The sequence below is a fragment of the Onychostruthus taczanowskii genome, unplaced genomic scaffold, assembly GCF_017590055.1.
Source record: "Onychostruthus taczanowskii isolate IOZ18803 unplaced genomic scaffold, ASM1759005v1 scaffold99, whole genome shotgun sequence".
In the NCBI taxonomy this organism is placed as follows: Eukaryota; Metazoa; Chordata; class Aves; order Passeriformes; family Passeridae; genus Onychostruthus; species Onychostruthus taczanowskii.
The window spans coordinates 994,702-1,008,219 of NW_024507990.1; the positions used below are offsets into that span (position 1 = coordinate 994,702).

Sequence of the window (13,518 nt, forward strand, 5' to 3'; positions counted from 1 at the left end):
ACGTTCAGCAGCTGGTCCGACACGAAATGTTCTAGAGGGAAGAGGCAGTGCTGGAATTCACTTTTCTTTTGCAGCCTATAACTGCAGAACCAACAAGGAGATGATTCATCTTCCCCTATGCAGGATCACGTTCTTCCAGTCTGCAAGAGCCAGGATCCACAATGGAGCTCTCACACCGACTGCTCCCACAAAAATGGGGCTGGCAAAAGCCCAGAAAGCCCAGAAAACCCAGCAGGCAAACTTAAAAAATAAGGAAACACTCTGAGCCCAGCTCAAAATAACCCCATTTTTGGGGTAGTGCAAAGCCAAGCTGCAAACATTCCTGCTCTCAAATCAACGGCGTCAGGACTGAAAGTTTTCACTGACCTTCCCCTTCTAAGTACAAACTCTTATTTACACCACATCCAAAGGGCAACAGGAATTAATTTGTGCTAAGAAATTTTTTCACTCTCACAGAGCCTGTCTACAAATTTGAGGTGATATTACTGTTTCCTCTCTGGACTCAAGAAACAATGTCAATGTCTAGTCAGCTTTGATGCTGACTAGAGGGTTTTAGGCATCCTAGTGGAAGCTTTGAGCTGTAAAAGAGGAATTTGGACCATCCCAAAGGGATTTGGGTCTTCAAATTGGGTCTGTAAAAATTAAAAATGGGTTTTGGAAATGAAAATGAGGGCCTTGAAATTAGGTTGTGTGCCCTCAAAGGATGCTTCACTGCCACGACCAAAGGCTTTTCCTCCTAAAAAGGGATCTTTAGGGGCTTAAAAGCCTGGAAGAAGCTGGGAAGAGTGGAACAGAAACCCCCAGCACTCCAAGTGTGCCAAACTAAACGGTGACCAGGCTCATTGACAGCCCTCAGCAGCCTTTGAGTCCTGTGGCTGCTGGAGCTCCTGGAAGAGGCAGGAGCTCTGCTGACAGACAAACAGCCCTTTGTCCTCATGGTCCAGTGACTCTCAGCCATGAGAGGTGCCCAGGCTGGGGTTCTGTGGCCTCAAAGGGACATGGCCCCATGTGGCCTCATGTCACAAAGAGGCAGAGATATGGCACTGGTCCAGCAATTGTGATCTCACCTGCCCAGTGTTTGGCATCCTGAGGAGAGAGCCACTGAAAGCTAGCTGGGCTGAGCTGGCCTTCAGGATATCTAGGCTCCTTCCACTGTGGGCCTGCCTTTTTCCAAGCAATCTTCATCCTTGACAACAGCTACAAGCACCACCAAAATTTTTTTGATAGCTGAAGGTGTTTTGTGGGTCATGTTTGGGGTTTCTAAATAAGTTTGTTGAGCTACAATTATTTCGTTTCCCTTCAAGTGATGGGATTGGTGCTGAGCTGATCTTTTTGGAGATCGTTCTGGAGCTTTGTCATCCAAAGTTTTCTCCTCTGTTCCTGAGAGGAGTGATGACTGCAAGGTGGAACAGCTCCTGTGAGTCCTGGAAATACAAGATTCCAAAGGGAAAGGAAGGTGGCCTGAGGCCCAGAAATCAGAGTGGGTTTGTTGGATTTTTGGCAGAGTACACAGAGAATAGTCAGTTTTCCAAAGCTGCTTCCCTACCAGTAGATGTCAGCAGGGTCTTAGGCTTTCCCTGATGTTTGAGTTGGTGACTGGAGCTGTTGTCCTCGGTGCTCCTGTAGACAACTCAACATTTGAATATGGTTTTTAGCAACAACATTGTCTCACCTCTTTTCAAACGTCGTTTCCCTGCAGACATTGCCGAGGGAATGGCTCTGCCACAAAGGATTTTTCCCCCAGAGAAGATTTCCATGGCCTGGCAGCAAAGACAGAGACCTGGAGCAGGACTCTTCAACCTGGGCAATACTTGCTACATCAATGTCATCCTGCAGTGCCTGACATACACACCCCCTCTGGCCAACTACCTGCTCTCTTACCAGCACAGCCAGTCGTGTGAGTCCTTTTAGGAACACCTCCTTGTAAATCTCTTGGGCACATCCCAAGGATTCCCAGAACCTGGAATCAGGTTTAGGAGAACAGCAGCCCTTCTCTGTTGGCCCCATGAGCTTATGTACTTTGAGCACCATCTAAAAGATGTTTGTCCTATCAAGGTGCACTCACCTTCAGCAGAACACCTCTTTCTAGCCCCAAATTTCTACCCCTGCAAGTTGAACTGTCTTGGCTTTACAGCACAGAACACTTCTGCCAGTTTAGCCTCCCTCTGAAGTGTGTTTTCTGTGCACTCAAATATCCTGGGCTTGTTGGGACACTAGCAGTTTGGGAGTAAAGAAGTGGAGACTGTTCTTAGAACTTCAAGATCTACATTAGGAAGCTTCTGTCCCTCCCTTCCTTGCTCCCTCCCTCCTCCCCTGCTCAGGCCAGCAGCAAGGCTTCTGCATGATGTGCACCATGGAAGCACATGTCAGGAAGGTCCTGTGCTCCTCAGCCAGCGCCATCCTCCCTGGAGCTGTCCTCAGGGACCTCAAATGTAAGTTGTTTCAGGCACTCCAAGAGGTTTTCTTCTTTGTCTTCCCTCCTTCTAGGAGAGAGCTACTAAATTCTTTCTTAGTCATAGGAGAGGAGTTTGAGTATGGCAGGCAGGAAAATGCCTACGAGTTCTTGCGCTGCACGCTCGATGCCATGCACAGAGCTTGTCTGAGCTGCGAGTAAGAACAAGCAAACTGCAAGTTTCAATTTCCCCAAGCCCACTGGACTCCTTGATGTGCTCCCATCAAGGAAAACTGATGTCCAGACCTCTCAGTGCTAAACCCACAGTGGAGGTGACTCTCTGCCTTGCCATTGATTTCCAGCTTGGACGTCTCTTCAGAAGAAACTACCATCGTCTATCAAATATTTGGGGGCTTCATGAAATCCAGAGGTATGTTTCCATAAGTGCTGCTTTACTTGGCTTGTCTGTGCCCTTCTGTCTGCCTTTGACAAGCAGCTGGTGCTGTGAAGGCTGGTGTAGGAGAACCCACGAGCATAAACCAGCACAGTCAATTAATTTCACTCAGCATTTTGATTTTCCTTCCAGTCACGTGCTTGAGCTGCCAAGGAGTTGTCGATTCCTACAAGGCCTTCCTGGATGTCTCTTTGGATATCAGAGTAAGAGGTTTGCAACTGAGCTCCAAGACATTCCAAGGCCCCTGTAGCTTTCCAGAACCAAAGCACTTGTATTAAAAACCTATACTGCAAGCACAAGGGAGCTTGGTGGTGAGTGGGAAGGGGAAAGCACAGAATCCTCAGTGTCCTGCAAAGGCCATGGCACTGCTCTCCCCGTGCTGCTGGCTTTGGGCTGGACTAGCAATCATGAACCCCTCTGCAGCCTCGACATACTCTCCTGCTCCTTCCCTCTGCCCTCCCTCCGTACCCACCAGGCTCAAAGGTAGGATCAGTTTTCACTGCTGATGCCCCTGCATGCCATTGGTAGCTGAACTGAGTGGTGCCAGCACAGAGGGAGCTCTTGATGACTCTGGGAGCCCTGGGACATGAGGGAAATGTTCAGCATCACACTCTCCTTCTGCCTCCTCCTGGGGTAACGCTGGCTCTCCTCAGCATCAGCTGCCTGGGTCTTCTCGTCCTGGGAAGTGTTTGGATGAGAGCATTTCCTGCAGCTCCTCTCTCCCTCCTCCAGGCAGCCTCATCCCTCACCACAGTTCTGAAGGACTGTGTGACACCCAAGCAGCTGGATCAGAAGGAGTGCTTCAGATGTAGCAAGTAAGATGATTCCACACGACACAAAAAACACCAGATCCTGCGTGAGGGGCTGCATGGCACTGAACGCATCTTCTCAAGGAGATTTAATGCACAATAACAAGACACAACTTTTTTAATATGCCTCTGAATAACCTTAAAATAGCGTAAGGATGTGTGAGACAGGGGAAAGGTTGCCTGGCCTCCTTGGGGGAAGAAGGGGTGCATTTCAGCACTTGGCTGTGTGCTTGGTTTCAAGGTGTAAGAAGAAAGCTGCTGCCTCCAAGAAGGTTACAGTCCATCGTGCACCCCGAGTCCTCACGCTGTGCCTGGAAAGGGCTGACCAGTGGACTGGCACAAAGATCAGCAAGGTGTGCATGTGGGTGGAGGGCAACTTTCCAAAGCAGAAGATTCCCCAAAGCTCTGTCACAAGATGCTCACATTGGAATTTTTTGTGGTGTTCCCTTCTGGGTAGAGAATTCCCATGAAAAGATGAGGCTGGACTCTGTTCTCAGCCAAAGCATCTCTGTCAGAGCAGTTTCCTGCCACCCAAGCTAAATGCTAAAGGTTATTTACTGTGGTAGCTGAAGATAATTTCTGAGCCCTCTTGGTCTCTCTGTAGTTTGTGGAGTATCCTGAGTACCTGGATCTTCGGCCATACATGTCAGACACAGCTGGAGAACCCCTCCTCTGCTCCTTATATGCCATCGTGGTTCACAGTGGGGACACCTGTTTTGAAGGACACTTTTTGTGCTATGCAAAGGTAAAGAGCAACTTCCCTCCTGACAGGGACAAATGTGTGTTGGGAAAGACAAACTTTCCCAGCAGAGTTACTGGGAAACAAGGTTTTGGGGGAGAAGGTCTCATCTGGAGCTCAATTGGATTTGTTTTTGTGTGCTCCTGGTTTGGCAGTTTTCTGCCTTTGGTGTTGTGGAGATGTGGATGTGACAGCAGGGTCAGAGAGAGAGAAAGCTTTCCCATGAGTTGGGCTGGGAGGCTTTAGGGAGCTGGAGAGAAATAATGATAATCAAATGGAAACAATCCACAGGTGTTGTTTGTAATAAGCTCTTTTCCTCATAAGGTTGTTTACCAAAGGATGGTTTCTTAATTAGCCAGTGGTGACAGTGTTTTGATTAAAGGACCAATCAGGTCCCCCTGTAGCTAACTCGAGTGTAAAAAGGAATGGGTTCCTAATAAAATTGTTATTAGCCTGAAAATACTTGGAGTATGTCACTTTTATCTGTGTATCCGTTTATCCGTGTCATTTCTGACTCAACGGTGACACGGACAAACCATGCAGATCTCTCCAGAACTGGATGCCTTTCTTTGCAGGCCAGCAATGGGCTGTGGTACAAGATGGATGATGAGTCTGTGGATGATTGTGACATCCACACAGTTCTAGGGCAGCAAGCCTACTTGCTGTTTTATGCCAGGTAAGAACCAGGACCATGTGGTCAGAAAACATTTCCTTATCCTGAATTAGCTGTTTGTCTTCTCATCCTCCTGTGTGTCTCTGCCACAGGAGACAATTCCTTCCTGCACCCTCCAATGCTATCACTTCTGAACTATCCCACTCCAGTCCTCCTCTTTCCCTGCTGGGATTCAGGGTGCTGTCCTGTGCAAACTGCCTCTTGTCTGCTCTCTGAAGATGGTTCCTGTAGAGAAGAGGACTTAAAGGGAGGCCCTAGGAAAGACAGGGAGAGACTCCTTGGCAGGGAGTGTAGTGATGGGGCAAGGGGAAATGATTTTAAAGTGAAAGAGGCAAGATTTAGTTTAGATATTGGGCAGAAATTCTTCCCTGTGAGGCTGGTGAGGTCCTGGCACAGCATGTCCAGAGCAGCTGTGGCTGCTCTGAATCCCTGGAAGTGTCCAAGGCCAGGTTGGACAGGGCTTGGAGCAACCTGGGATAGAGGAAGGTGTCCCTGCCCATGGCCTGGGGGTTGGAATGAGATTGCTTTCATCCAAATTCTAGGATTCTGTGAATTGCAGGCCGTAGGGGGTAAAAAGATGAGGACTTGCTCTGACAGTGGCAGACATGGTGGGAAGACTTTAATTAAACTTACCACTGGTGACCTTGGTGAAATCTCTCTGTTGCTCCAAAAAATGACTGAATCCCAGAGGAAGCTACAAGGAATGCCTGAAGCAGAGATAACTCTTTTTTTCCTCCAGGTGCTCAGATTTGAAAAAGAGAGAAACAATGGCTTCCTCACCAGCACCAAATGCCCATTCCATGCTCGGTCAGGGAGGGACCAGCCACCAGCAGGGAGGTTCTCCAGCACCACAGGCTCTGCCTGGCAGGATTAAGGTGGTGGACAGTCACAGGAACCATGCCAGGGAGAGAGCCAGGAGCAGATCCCCACAGTGGGGCAATGATCTCTGCAGCTGCATCATGAACAGCACCACCTGTGGCAATTTGACAGGAAGGAGGAGGAAGAGAAGCAGTCCTTTAGGCCTTGACCATGCTCCCAGGAATGTCACAGCTCCAGGGCTCTCTGACAGGATCTGCCAGCAGGCACCTGCACCAAGCCTTGCTTGGGTGCAAACCTTGCCAGTAGAGACAGAGCTGGGCAGATCCTCATGGCAGGATTACAGTCTCTGGAGCCAGGCTGTGGAGATCACAAACTCTTACCTGTCAGTGTGGAGGTGTGAGCATCCCAGAGATGCAAATCAGACAAACACAGCCTGGATGATGCAGCAGCACAGCATCTGAAATTAAAACAAAATCCCACCTGTTTGGAACCAACAGGCAGAAAAGCCAAAGCCAGAATTAAAACCACTTGCTGGCCTGTGGGGGACCAGATCTAAGTATGTTTTGTCTTAAACACTCTGATTATTACAGTAGGAAAGGTCATTGGAGAAGACTGAGACAAATTCCTGCTCTGCTTTGACACTCATGCTCACTTCCCAGAAGAGGGCCAAAAGAGCTGGCTGTACATGCATGAAGAAAACAGCACAAAAAATTTAGTCTGTGTCAGAGGTAGGCACCAAGTTAACTATAAAAGGAAGCCAGTTGGCCCCCCTGGCTCTTTTTCCTCTTTCTGGCTTTTTTTGTCTTGCAATCCCTGCTCCAGACCATCCACACTAGAACCAACATGGGATCTATGGACTGGTGATAAGCTTTGTTCTCTCTCTCCCTTTTCTGTCTTTATTATCTCCTCCCTTGCTTTGTCTGGGCAAAGCATGGCAATGATTCTGCCCCATGCTCCACAGTGAAGTTTGTTGTGGGAGCTTGTGGAAGTGTGTTGTGGCTCGTTAGCCAGCACTTTTGAGGAGCTTGTGGTGAGAGCTGAGAAATTATTGAAGTGTACTATATGAAATTAAGGGCCTGTCAGCTACCACTCATGGAAGCCTAATGTAGAATATAAGGGTTTATTAGCCAACATCTTTTGGGCCTAAATATTTGGCTGCTTGCCAGAGTTATGGCAACAATAAAACATAAAGAACTCCCTGGCACATCATCCAGTGTCTTTGTTGAGCTGATGACAATTTCCAGTGAACATCATGCCTCCGACTGGTGGGCTGTGGCATTGTATGAATCATTTACAGGGTGTTTCCTTCTTTGTAGGTTTTGAGGCAGAAATACCCCCAGTGTGATGTTTGTGTGATGGGATTTTGAGAGCTGTGTGCTTGCATGTGCCCATTTAGCAATCTGTTGCTTTTAAATATGGAGTTTAAGTCACTGCAAGGGACATGGATGTGCCAGTAGTGGCTGGAAAGGGCTGGAGGGCCAGGCCCTGAGGGTGCTGCTCAGTGACACCACCACAACTATGGAGCCAGGAACAGCATTCCCAAGGGTCAGGGGCTGGTCCTGGTCTTTCTTAACTGGATGCTGGGGCAGAGAGGATGCTCAGCAAGCCACCAGAGGACAGCAGGGGTCAGGGGACTCGTGCCACCACAGCGGTGACAAGGGCAGATTGTCAACCTGGAGGAGGGAGGAGCAGATGATGGGACTTGTGCAATGCCACAGAGGAAGAAGAGGAGTGCAGGAAGTACCAAAAAGAGAGCAGCTTGCACAAAGAGCACCAGCAGACTGCCCTGACTCTGCTCTGAGTGCTGCCCCGAGTGAGGAATCACTCAGAGACACTGCAGACACCTGCACAGCTCTGCCAGCTGCTCACTTGTGCACAATGAGGCTTGGACACGAAGAACAGGAGCTTCTTGAGAAGGTCCCTGCTCATCCAGGCGTGTTGTCATCCCCAGCAGCTCATCTTCCAGCCCGCAGGGACAGCCTGCTGCTGTGCCCTCAAGATTACTTTCTTGAAGAACATCCATCCTTTGTTTTAAAGGGCTGCTTCCCAAGGAAGTTTCCAAATCAGCTTCTTCAAAAGGTCAAAGTCTGCCCTCCAGAAGGCCAGGGTGGAAGTTGTGTTGGTGGCTCTCCTGGGTTCACCAATTACTGAGAATTCTGTTATTTCATGATCATCAACCTGGAGGTTACGATTCAAACAGTAAACTTGCCTTCAGGACCAAACCCTGGCTGAGCACTTTAATTTCTGTAGAGTGTTACCAAGCAAGAAAGAACAGGGGTTTGGTTGTTGTTGGGGTTTTTTGTTTGTTTGTTTTTTTTGTTTTTTTGGTTTTTTTTTTTGTTTTTTTTTTTTTTTTAACTGGGAAAAGAGCCAAATTGCCTGAAAAGAAAGCTTTGGAGAGGAAAAACCCTGCTTGGAACTCACAAAAAAGAGAAGTTGTGAGCTGAAACATTCTTTGGATACTAAAAATGAGACTTTGTAGCCTAAAAGGAGCCTGATTAGGAAGCCAGAACTAAGAGCTTCAGAAGGAAACATGGGGTTTAGGACCATCCCAATGTGGATTTGTAGCCTAGGCAGGATTTCTGTCCAATTAATGAGGGTTTAGACCCAAAAGATGAAACTCTGTGCCCTAAAAAAAGCAACAACTAATATAAGAGAGGTTGGGAGCCCAAAAAGTAAGATTTTGGCCCCAAAAGGCAGGCTTTAAGCATGACAAAAATTAGTAGGTGAGATGCTACAAATGACCTTGTGGACCCTGCAGTGGAGGTGAGCCTCTCTGGCCCCAAGAAGTGAAGCTTTGGTGCTGACTAGAGGGCTTCAGGCAGTCCAGTGGAAACTTGAGTGGTAAAAGAGGGTTATGGACCCTCCAAAAGAAGGTTTGGGTCTTAAAGAGAGGGCTTGGGGCCCTGAAAATTCAGCTTTGAAAACACTTTGAACCCTGAAGTTAGGTTTTGTGCCCTCAAAGGATGCTTTGTTGCCACAGTTTAAAGCTTTGCCCCTAAAAAGAGATTTGGGGCCCCTGGAGCCTCTCTTTCCCTCTGCCTCCCCCACCCAGGATGCCCCTGGAGTCCCTCCCTGCTTTCTCCCTCTCGCTGTGGGGGCAATCCCTGTACCCCACATCCCTGGGGTGTTCTGGTCCCCTTAAGGGCCCCTGGCCAGCACTGGCCCCGTGCCCTGAGCCTGACAGGCGTTCCCAGCTGCTCCAGCATGGAGGAGACGTGAGTGCACCGGGATCCCTGGGGCTTCCCCTGCTGCTGGCACCCCCTGAACCCTCTGTTCAGAGAGAGGGTTCCCCTGAACCCCCTGGCACCCCCTGAACACCCCGGTACCCCCTGAACCCTCTGCTCAGAGAGAGGGTTCCCCCTGAACACCCTGGCACCCCCTGAACACCCTGGTACCCCCTGAAACCTCTGTTGAGAGAGGGTTCCCCCTGAACCTTCTGTTGAGCGAGAGCTCCCCCTGAACCCCTTGAACTCCCTGGCACCCCCTGAAACCTCTGTTCAGAGAGAGGGTTCCCCCTGAACACCCTGAACCCTCTGTTCAGAGAGAGGGTTCCCCTGAACCCCCTGGGACCCCCTGCACACCCTGGCACCCTCTGAACCCTCTGTTCCCCCAGGGTTCTCCCTGAACCCCCTAGCATCCCTGAAACCTCTGTTCCCCCAGGGTTCTCCCTGGCATCCCCAGAACCTTCTGTTCCTCCAGGGTTCCCCCTGATCCCCTGGCATCCCCTGAACCCTCTGTTCCCCCAGGGTTCCCTTTGAACCCCCTGGCACCTCCTGAACCCCCTGGCATCCCCTGAACCCTCTGCTCAGAGAGGGTTCCCCCTGAACCCCCTGGCACCTCCTGAACCCCCTGGCACCCCTGAACCCTCTGCTCAGAGAGGGTTCCCCCTGACCACCCCAGCACTCCCTGAACCCCCTGGCACCCCCTGTTCCCCCAGGGTGCCCTCGGTGGAAGCCTACGAGGCAGCCATGGTGCTCAGCGGGGTGGGGGACGCGCTGGGCTACCGGGGAGCCCGCTGGGAGTACTGCACCTCGGGCCCCCAGATCCACGGCGAGCTGGCCGAGCTGGGGGGGCTGGCAGCCATCAGCCTGGAGCCCCCCGAGTGGCCCGTCAGCGATGACACCGTCCTGCACCTCGCCACCGCCGAGGGGCTGGCCACAGGTGTGGGGACTCCGTGACACCCCAGTGACAGAAGGGAGGGGTCCCTGAGGTTGGGGATCCCATTGTACCCCGGGATGGCACTGCAGGGGGGTGTCCTTGTATGTCCCCTGAGGGGTGGGGGGTCTCTGCTGTGTTCCTTGGGGTGTGGCTGGGTGTCTCTTTACAGCCATGGGATATGTCAGGGAGGTCCCCATGACATCCCTGACTCGAACTGGGATTGTCCAGCTCTGGAGGGGGCTTTGGGGCATCATTCCACTTCCCCCACCTTTTAGGGGTTTCCATGGGGCTTGGGGGGATGTGTATCCTTGTTTCCTCTAGGTGGGCATGGTGTGGGGATTGTGAGTGTGGTTTTCCTCATTTATGTGCCCTTTCCTCCCGTACTGGGTGCTGGAAATGGGGACATTTCCCCCTCCCACTTTGAGAACCTGGCAGGGTACCCCTTTCTCAGTTTGCAGCGCTCAGGAGGATTCCCCATTTCTCCACTAAACTCATCCTGCTTCCCCTCCAGTTTTGGGGGCTCTGTGGGGCAGTTTCCATTCCCCACATTTCTGGGAGTGGTGCAATGGGGATCTTATTCTCCCCTTTCATTTCTGGGGGGTTCATGGGGCCTGTCCCTGCCAGCCTGGGTAACCTAGGTGAGTTTTTCACACCCACCCTGCACAGGCCTGGAGGGGGAACCCCTCCTGCAGGAGCTGGCTCGCCGCTATGTGGCCGCCATGGGGGACATGGAGGGACGCAAGCCCGGACCCAGCAGCATCCTTGGTGAGCAGAGCCCAGGGATCCGGGGAGAGGCAGGGGGGGCTCAGGGAGCCTCACACCCCCGTGTCCCCCCAGGCACCTCCCAGCTGCGGCCGGGGGAGCCCCAGGGCTATCGCATCCCCTTCAACCCCCGCGGCACCGGCTGCGGGGCCGCCATGCGCAGCCTGGCCATCGGCCTCAGGTGGGACACCAGGGGACACCGGGGGACACGGGGACACTCGGGGACAGGGATGTGGGCATCAGAGCTGGGGGGTGGGGACAGGGATGTGGGGGTGTCAAAGTGAGTGGAAGGGGGGATACAGGGATGCCACATGGGGACACGGGGAGGGACACGGGATGGGGATAAGGGGGTGTCAGAGCTGGAGGGAAGGGGACATGAAGGGTTGGGAGTAGGGTAAGAGGGACATGAGGATGTCAGAGGGAGAGGAGTGGGGACATGGGGTCGGTGGAGCTGGAGAGGACAAGGTCCAGGACTTGGGGACATGTGGTGCTGGAGCTGGGAGAATGGGGACAGAGAACATGGGGACAGCAATAGGGAAGAGGGACACGGGTCACAGAGCAGCTAAGAGTGGGATGTGGCAGTGATGGGGCTGGGAGAATGGGCACAGCAGGGACACGGACAGCAGGGACAAGGGTGGTGGTATGGGACTACAGGAGCAGGGGTGTGGGGACTGGTCTGATGCCAGTGCAGGTACCCACGTGCCTCGGAGCTGCCGACTCTGATCCGGGTGAGCATCGAGAGCGGGCGCATGACCCACCACCACCCCACTGGTGAGTGCCAGACTGGCGGGGGAGGGCTGGAGGGGACAGCAGAAGCCCCCTGAAGCCCCTGTCCCCACAGGGTACCTTGGAGCACTGGCGGTGGCCCTCTTTGGGGCACTGGGGGCTCGGGGTGAACCCCCAGAGCACTGGGGGGCTGAGCTGCTGCGGGTCCTGCCCCTGGCATGGGACTACGTGGAGAGCACCGGGGTGGCCGTGGAGGACAATGCTGCTGCCTGGCCATTCTTTGGGGAGGCGTGGCGCCGGTGAGAGGGCACTGGGAGGGTTCTGGGGGGACACTGGGAGCACAAGGAGGGGCTGGGGAGTCTACTGAGAAGGGCTCAGGGGTCCATTAGTGCCACTGGTGCCAGCCAGGTTCTCCGACGGTCCTGGCAGGGCATTGCAGAGGTGTCACTGATGCCACTGCTGACCCTGATGCCCAGTCTGTCCCTGCTGCAGCCAGTGTCCTTTGTGTCACTGCCAGAGGTGCCATCCTCAGGGACAGTGACCTCTATTCCTGGGACATTGAGTCTTCTTGGTGGTACTGGTATGCAGTAACTGGATGCCCATGTCTACCCCTGGGTTTCCTGATTGTCCCCAGTGTCCCCACAGCTATCTGGGGTCACAGGGGCTGCTGGAGAGCCGCAGCCCAGTGACCCCCAGTGTCACTGCTTACCCCACTGTCTGGTGACACCAGTGTTCCCAGTGACCTCAATGTCCCCACGTCTCTGCAGATACCTGGACTCCCGCGGGCTGGTGGAAGGTGGTGGCCCACCGCGGGTGCCATCCCTCCCGTCCCCAGCCGAGCGGGACACAGAGTACCTAGGCTGGGCACTGGACGGGTGGGCAGGGCGCAGCGGCCACGACGCCCCCATGGTGGCCCTGGAGGCGCTGCTGGCGGCCGGCGGGAGCTGGGACGAGCTGTGCGCCAGGGCAGTGCTGCACGGCGGGGACAACGACTCCACGGGGACCATCGCTGCTGGCTGCTGGGGGCTGCTGGGGGGGCTGGCCTCCGTCCCCCCGGGGCTGCACCGCCGCCTCGAGTACCGCGGGCGGCTGTGCGATGCTGCCCGGCGGCTGCACACGCTGGCCTGGGGGGCATGGTGAGTGTCCCTCTGTCCCTGCTGTCCCTCTCCACGGAGAGCATGGCAGTGAACGGGGTGCAGCAGGGACCTTCAGGGTGTGCTGGGGTCCAAGGCAAGCCCCAGGGTGGCCACCACATGGCCTTTTAGTGCTGCCCATGAACCTGCCCAAGGAGCCTCAGTCACCCCCAGAGTAAAAAAAAACATCTCCCGAGTCGCCCTGGGTCTGGATTTGTGCCCTGCGCCTCTCGTCCTGCCTCTGCCCGTGCTTCAGGCCCAAAGCGTTCCTCTTCAGATTCTGCCCCAAGCTTTTCAAACCTTTATTTGCATAATGCAATCCTCAATAGTAAGGAAAACTTTGGTGCAGTTCGTTTGGGGATTGCATTAGGTAAATAACTGAAATGCAACACCAGAGAAAACAGCACCGCTTTTAAATCACCAAAGCCTACACGTGAAAGACCAGATAGTCAACTTAAGGTCCAAACTGACATCTTCGTGCTACAAAACCACATTTATACATTCTACAGGTTATGTTTTTAAAGTTCAAAGACTCATTTAGGGTGTCATTTTGAAGGTGCCAAGTTTGACCGGGGGTGCTCACAATGCCATCAGGGCACAGACAGACCCGTGGGCACAGCTCGGCCCCAGAAGGGCGGCTGAAGTCCCAGGGCCAGTCTGGGGTGTGCTGAGGAGCGCTCTATTTGCTCTCCTCCCAGTATTTTATGGGGGCCAACCTCCTGCAGCGTTCTGGGGGGGATCTGGAGCATTGCAAACATTTCAGGGGAAACTTTGTCGTTTGGAGGGATCCTCCCAAACATTGGGGCCCTCTAGTGGAGTCCTGCGGCCTCGAGGGGCATCCCCCAGGCTG

The 13,518-nt window shown here is 53.2% G+C and overlaps 2 protein-coding genes across 2 annotated transcripts; both read left to right on the forward strand.

Annotated features, from left to right (window-relative positions):
- Positions 1 to 1,755: 1,755 nt before the first annotated feature.
- LOC121348132 (ubiquitin carboxyl-terminal hydrolase 42-like) lies at positions 1,756 to 5,298 on the forward strand. The gene is made up of 10 exons (XM_041427346.1): positions 1,756 to 1,897; positions 2,322 to 2,432; positions 2,514 to 2,610; positions 2,755 to 2,822; positions 2,979 to 3,049; positions 3,579 to 3,661; positions 3,897 to 4,008; positions 4,260 to 4,400; positions 4,970 to 5,070; positions 5,286 to 5,298. The coding sequence occupies exons 1-10, from the start codon at positions 1,756 to 1,758 to the stop codon at positions 5,296 to 5,298; spliced, it is 939 nt and encodes a 312-aa protein (XP_041283280.1).
- A 3,774-nt stretch (positions 5,299 to 9,072) lies between these two features.
- On the forward strand, positions 9,073 to 12,864 carry LOC121348155 (protein ADP-ribosylarginine hydrolase-like). Its single transcript, XM_041427387.1, has 7 exons — positions 9,073 to 9,104; positions 9,827 to 10,050; positions 10,714 to 10,812; positions 10,885 to 10,990; positions 11,501 to 11,580; positions 11,651 to 11,834; positions 12,303 to 12,864. Exons 1-7 carry the CDS (start codon positions 9,094 to 9,096, stop codon positions 12,673 to 12,675), a joined length of 1,077 nt encoding a protein of 358 aa, XP_041283321.1. The 5' UTR covers positions 9,073 to 9,093; the 3' UTR covers positions 12,676 to 12,864.
- Positions 12,865 to 13,518: the final 654 nt, after the last annotated feature.